The sequence below is a fragment of the Mandrillus leucophaeus genome, unplaced genomic scaffold (assembly GCF_000951045.1).
Source record: "Mandrillus leucophaeus isolate KB7577 unplaced genomic scaffold, Mleu.le_1.0 Scaffold306, whole genome shotgun sequence".
Classification (NCBI taxonomy): Eukaryota; Metazoa; Chordata; class Mammalia; order Primates; family Cercopithecidae; genus Mandrillus; species Mandrillus leucophaeus.
The window spans coordinates 1242726-1248608 of record NW_012103210.1 but is presented as its reverse complement, the minus strand read 5'-3'; the positions used below and the strand labels follow the sequence as shown (position 1 = coordinate 1248608).

The 5883-nt window shown below is 60.3% G+C and overlaps 2 protein-coding genes across 4 annotated transcripts in view; both read left to right on the top strand.

The window, feature by feature from the left end:
* The window catches only part of WDR81 (WD repeat domain 81), a 23724-nt gene extending 19947 nt beyond the window's left edge, over positions 1-3777 (top strand). For 2 of the 3 annotated variants that reach the window (XM_011987271.1, XM_011987272.1), the window contains 3 exons: positions 485-630; positions 952-1131; positions 2550-3777. In XM_011987271.1, the coding sequence (XP_011842661.1) occupies positions 485-630; positions 952-1131; positions 2550-2870 (647 nt within the window). In that variant the 3' untranslated portion in view covers positions 2871-3777. The remainder of the gene's footprint in view (positions 1-484; positions 631-951; positions 1132-2549) is intronic. The other variant, XM_011987270.1, reaches the window with a different exon arrangement.
* A 1222-nt stretch (positions 3778-4999) lies between these two features.
* SERPINF2 (serpin peptidase inhibitor, clade F (alpha-2 antiplasmin, pigment epithelium derived factor), member 2) overlaps positions 5000-5883 on the top strand; it is a 21382-nt gene continuing 20498 nt past the window's right edge. The window contains exon 1 of the mRNA XM_011987269.1: positions 5000-5073. The gene's annotated coding sequence lies outside the window, so the exon portion shown is untranslated. The remainder of the gene's footprint in view (positions 5074-5883) is intronic.

Here is a 5883-nt window from a genome sequence, read left to right as displayed (position 1 = left end):
TCGATCTCCTGACCTCATGATCCACCCGCCTCGGCCTCCCAAAGTGCTGGGATTACAGGCGTGAGCCATCGCGCCCGGCCAACAAACATCTTTAGGCTGGACATGGTGGCTCACACCTGTAATCTTAGCACTTTGGGAGGCGAGGAGTTGGAGACCATCCTGGCCAACATGGCGAAACCCCGTCTCTACTAAAAATACAAAAAAATTAGCTGGGCGTGGTGGCGGGTGCCTGTAATCCCAGCTACTCAGGAGGCTGAGGTGGGAGAATCGCTTGAACCTGGGAGGTGGAGGTTGCAGTGAGCCCAGACGCGCCACTGCACTCCAGCCTGGGAGACGGTCTCAAAAAAAAAGAAACATCTTTAGCATTTTCTAAGGATCCCTGGGGGACGGGAGGCAGCTGTGTGGTGAGTTGGGGGATTAGAAGCTCCCAGGGCTCGTCTATCAGCTGCTGCGATCCCAGATCCACTGTGACTTTCCTTCCCAGGGAAGACCCTTCGCACAGTGGAGCCGCTGGACAGCCGGGTGCCTCTGACCGCGGTGGCTGTCATGCCCGCCCCCCACACCAGCATCACCATGGCCAGCTCTGACTCTACCCTGCGCTTTGTGGACTGCAGGAAGCCGGGTCTGCAGGTCAGGGGGGTCCAGTGCCCTGAGCACTCGCCTGGTTCTCTGGGGACCTGGCAGGGAGGAGAGACTCCCCCAAAACAGAAAGCCAGGATGTCGTTCTGGGGCACTAGTTAGTTTCTCTTTGGTGCTAGATCACCCGCAGCCGCACACCCTGTGGGGCAGTACTCTGGCCTGTGATGGGGGTGGGGTTCTGGGCTTTTCATGCCCCTTGATGAGGGTCAGAGGCTCAGGCCTTCCTGCCGTGGGGGCTTGGGTGGGGGGCAGGGCCTTGGGGAGCGTGGGATGGGAAGGCGGTGCCTCAGTTCAGCCGCCCTCTCCCTGCAGCACGAGTTCCGACTGGGCGGTGGGCTGAACCCTGGGCTTGTCCGCGCCCTGGCCGTCAGCCCTAGCGGCCGTAGCGTCGTGGCCGGCTTCTCCTCGGGCTTCATGGTGCTCCTGGACACCCGCACGGGCCTGGTTCTGCGAGGCTGGCCAGCCCACGAGGGGGACATTCTGCAGATCAAGGTGACAGGCCAGGTCCCCCTCCCCTTGCTATGCGGCCCCCGCCCGTGTCCAGCCATCACCCCTGCTTAGGGCCTGCCTGCCCAGGGACAGGCTCGAGCTGGTCTGTCTTATATACCTGGTCCAGGACTGATGGGCAGGGAGGGTGGCCCTCCTGGGCCAACTTGGGAGCCAGTCGCACTGCAGGGGCCTCAGCAGCAGGCAGGCCATGGGGGCGGGAGCCACAGGGCAGGGCTGACCCTGTTGCTCATGGAGATGTTCTAATGAGTAACCCTTGTCCATATTTGTCTTGCTTGGAGGATCAGGGGTCAGGTCCCGTCCGTGACCCAGTTCAGGTTAAATAAAGCTCAGCTGGGAGGCTGTTTACTGCCCGCGGACCACTGAGCAGAGTCCATGGCCCTGCTGGGCTGCCCTGGCGGGGGCAGGAGCCGGCCTGGGCTTGGGGATCCTGCCCCTCTCCTTCCCCTCCCCTCCCTCCATTCTCAGTCACAGGCCTCAGGGAGCTGCTCAGGGAGACCCAGGAGGGGAGGAACAGGGCTACGTGTGGGAGGATTTCTGCAGGCAGCTGGGACTTTCCTCCCCGTCTTGGCTGGAGGCCAGGAGTCCTGCATTACCCTGCTGAGAGCAGGCCGTCACTGGCTCCCTCCAGAGCCCCAGGGAACCCTGAGCTCGAGTTACCCTAAATTCTAACTTTCCAAGAAAGTATCAGGACGGCTCTGGGGTCAGCCTGGGTGTGAATCCCAGCTCTGCTGCTTACTGGCCCCATGACCTTGGTATGGTTACTTCACTTCTCTGAGCCTCGCTTTTCCTCTCTGTGAAATGGGGACAATGGCAGCATCCACCGCATAGGGTTGTTACGAAGGTCAAGGTTGTCACGTGCACGCCTGGCACCATGCCTATGGGTCGTTCTCAACTTAGTGATGACTGGGTCACGGATGCTGAGTGTATTAAAATGAAACAGGCCGGGCGCGGTGGCTCAAGCCTGTAATCCCAGCACTTTGGGAGGCCGAGACGGGCAGATCACGAGGTCAGGAGATCGAGACCAGCCTGGCTAACACGGTGAAACCCCGTCTCTACTAAAAAATACAAAAAACTAGCGGGGCGAGGTGGCGGGCGCCTGTAGTCCCAGCTACTCGGGAGGCTGAGGCAGGAGAATGGCGTGAACCCGGGAGGCGGAGCTTGCAGTGAGCTGAGATCCGGCCACTGCACTCCAGCCTGGGCGACAGAGCGAGACTCTGTCTCAAAAAAAAAAAAAAAAAATGAAACACGAATATGGTGTGTGTGGGAGGGTGGTGGTCTGTCACCCACCCAGGACGGCCTGTCTCCCTGGAGAGACTGCGGAGGGAACTGGGGAGGCCTTGGGGCTCAAGGGTATGCGGAAGGTCCCAGGACCCTGCTGAGACTCTCCTCTCCCGGGACAGGCGGTGGAGGGCAGCGTCCTGGTCAGCTCCTCCTCTGACCATTCCTTGACCGTCTGGAAGGAGCTGGAGCAGAAACCCACCCATCACTATAAGTCAGCGTCCGACCCCATCCACACCTTTGACCTGTACGGCAGCGAGGCGGTCACCGGCACTGTGTCCAACAAGATTGGCGTCTGCTCCCTGCTTGAGCCGCCCTCCCAGGCCACCACGAAGCTGAGCTCTGAGAACTTCCGCGGCACGCTCACCAGCCTGGCCCTGCTGCCCACCAAACGCCACCTCCTGCTGGGCTCAGACAATGGAGTTATCCGCCTCCTGGCATAGGCTGAGGCAGGAGCTGGCCGGGCAAGGGTGGGAAGACATCTGCGGGAGCGTGTCTGCTCACCCTGTTCCCCGAGCAGCAGCTGCCTCCCCGGAGGCCCTGGGTCCCACGCCCTGGGTGCCCACATGTCCTGCCAACTAGGGCCTCCAACTGGAGTGGGGGAGTCCCGGCCCTTAAATCACCAGAGCCACCAAGCCTGCCAGAGGAGTCTCATTCATGACTTGGGGACGCACTGCTCCTAGCAAGCAGGAAGTAAGAGCAGGAAGAAGCATTGCTACCTTCACTTCTCCCCAGCTCTGCCCTCTGGGTCCACATGAGGACAGGGAGGCTCGGGAAGGGGAAGGGAGACTGGCCCTGCCCAGCCGGTCTCTAGCCCCTCACCCCACACTGGGCTCTCTCTGCCCCGTCCCTCTGGGACAGGGAATCTGGCCTGGTCCAGAGCACTGATGGTGCTTGGATTCCAGCCTAAGGAAGGCTGGCCATGGTCCAGGAGTTAAGGGCCTGGGTCTGGGGTTTAAGTGGCCACCCACCCAGGCCCTGGCCAGTGTGGGACCAGGAGGGGAAGGAAGAAAGAGGCTAGGAGCAGGGGAGAGAAGGTGCACTTGGCCAGTGGTGCCTGCCCGGAGTGAGCCCATGCCTTGCCTGCCTACCCCTAACTACAGTGTTTGTGCCTTGAGCTGAGCAGGGCAGCCTCTGGGCCCTGAACCCCTGCTGGGACTCCACGACCCTGAGCGAAGGAGTGAGAAGAATCATCTCTGCACCTCGGGTCTCTGCCAGAGGAAAACTTAAGCATCCCTGCAGCCTCACCTTCTAGACGGAGATGAGGTCCAGGGGTTGGCCCTTGCTGCCTCCTCACAATTTGCAATAGATGTAAATAGGACCAATAAATCCTTTGGAAGAGCCATGGGGCAAACTGAGGCTTGTCTTTTTTTTTTTCAGTAGAGATGGAGGGTCACTATGTTGCCCAAGCTGGTCTCCAACTGCTGGGCTCAAGCGATCCTCCCGCCTCAGCCTCCCAAAGTATTGGGATTACAGGTGTGAGCCACCGCTCCCAGCCTGAGGCTTATCTTGCTGGTGGTGTCAGAGTGGGGAAAGTTGAGACCCAGCAGTTTCCAGGACAGTGAGGTGGGAAGCAGCCCGATGCAGGGCAGTGAAGAGCAGGTGTGAAGGTGGGAAGCGGCCTGATGCAGGGCAGTGAACAGGTGTGAGAGTGGGAAGTGGCCTGATGCAGGGCAGTGAAGAGCAGGTGTGAAGGTGGGAAGCGGCCTGATGCAGGGCAGTGAACAGGTGTGAGAGTGGGAAGCGGCCTGATGCAGGGCAGTGAACAGGTGTGAGGGTGGGAAGCGGCCTGATGCAGGGCAGTGAAGAGCAGATGTGAAGGTGGGAAGGAACCTGATCTTTGCACGGGCTGCCAGGCTTCTGGTTCACACAGCCCCGGGCCAGTTTCCAAAACCCTCACGCTTGGGTTGGGGAAAGAGATATTGCTCCGGAGTGGCAGGACGGTGGGACAGGCCGAGTCCCTCTCATCTCTCCTCCCTTACCCCCTGCCTTCCGGGCCCAGTCTGAAGGCAGCCACCCCGGATCCCGGGCTTGTGAGGTTGGGGGTGAGCTTCCTATCCCGGGCTCTCTGCACAGGCTTTGTGGCTTCCCCTTTCCTCCCCTCGGGAGCGGGAGGCAGCTCTCGGGGAGAAGAAAGGACAATGGAAGTGAGAATCTGGATGTGACTCAGCCCAGCTCTGTGTCCTTGGGCAGGTCACACGGCCTCTCTGAGCCTGAGCCTGGCTGAACCAGGGATAATCCACACCTCGTGGGGTCTCTGGAAGGCTTAACACAGTGCTAGGTTCCTGTGCCTTCTGGATCCGCCCTCTTGGCTAGCCAGATCCAGTCTCTTCACCTCTCTCCTCGTGGACTTCCTCTTTCCAGGCTCAGGGGGGACCCGAATATAGGGGGTCTGTGTGGCTGCCTCAGGATTAGACACCCTGGTGGGAAAGGGGCTTCTGGCTTCAAGGTCAATGTTTAACCGGATGTGCAAGTCAATATTTACCAGAAGAGAAGGCAACCTGAACAGGGGTTGGCTGAGAGTAAAGGTCCTGGTGGGAGGGGAGGGGTGGGCTGGGCTGGGCTGGCTGGAGCCCGGGCAGAGTGTGGGGAGCACCCAAGTGGGACCAGAGGAACGTCGTGTGTGGCAGCAAGGAGCCCGCAGAGGTACGAGGGGCGGGGCGGCTCGGCCTGCTCCTTGGGCGGGAGAGGAGGGAGCTGCCTCCCTGGCTGAGGGGTCTGGGCTGGATTTATTCAGGAGGCCTGTCACTCCCCAGCCTCCTCTGGGACTTGGAAAAACTGGAGCCTGTTCTTGGCAGGAAGATTCTAATGCCCAGGTCGGAGTCGGGGCCCTGGCCAAGGGCTCTTGTGTGGGATGGGGGTGGGGCCGGGGGTGACGGAAGGATCCTCCAGAAGGGTTGGTCCCGAGATGAGGGTGGGCTGGGGGTAGACTGTGAGACCTCCTCTGACTTATCCTCCTGAGACCGACCCCTGCCCTTCCCAGAGCCAGCCTGAGGCAGAGTGCAGGTCGAGGCCTGTGATTCTCCTAAATGCAGGGGTGTCTCTGGCCAGAGTCATTCACTGGGCTCCCCTGCTGGGTCAAAAGGCAGCTCTCTGGCCACCTCGCCACCCATCCTGAGACCTCGGGGCCTCACAGGTATGTCCAGCCTTGTGGGCAAGACCTGACCAGCCTGAGAAAGACGGGCTAAATGGATGCAGCAGGCTGGGTAGGAGCTCTGGGCTGGGAGCCGTGTGGTGGAGGCTTCAGGGCAGGCTTCCCAGAAGAGGTGGCCTTGAGCCGAGCTGAGCCGGGGGAGTGCCAAGCATCGTACTCAGGGTTTACAAAGAAGGGCTTATTTATTTATTTATTTATTTTATTATTATTATTATTTTTTTGAGACGGAGTCTCGCTCTGTTGCCCAGGCTGGAGCGCAGTGGCCAGATCTCGGCTCACTGCAAGCTCCGCCTCCCGGGTTC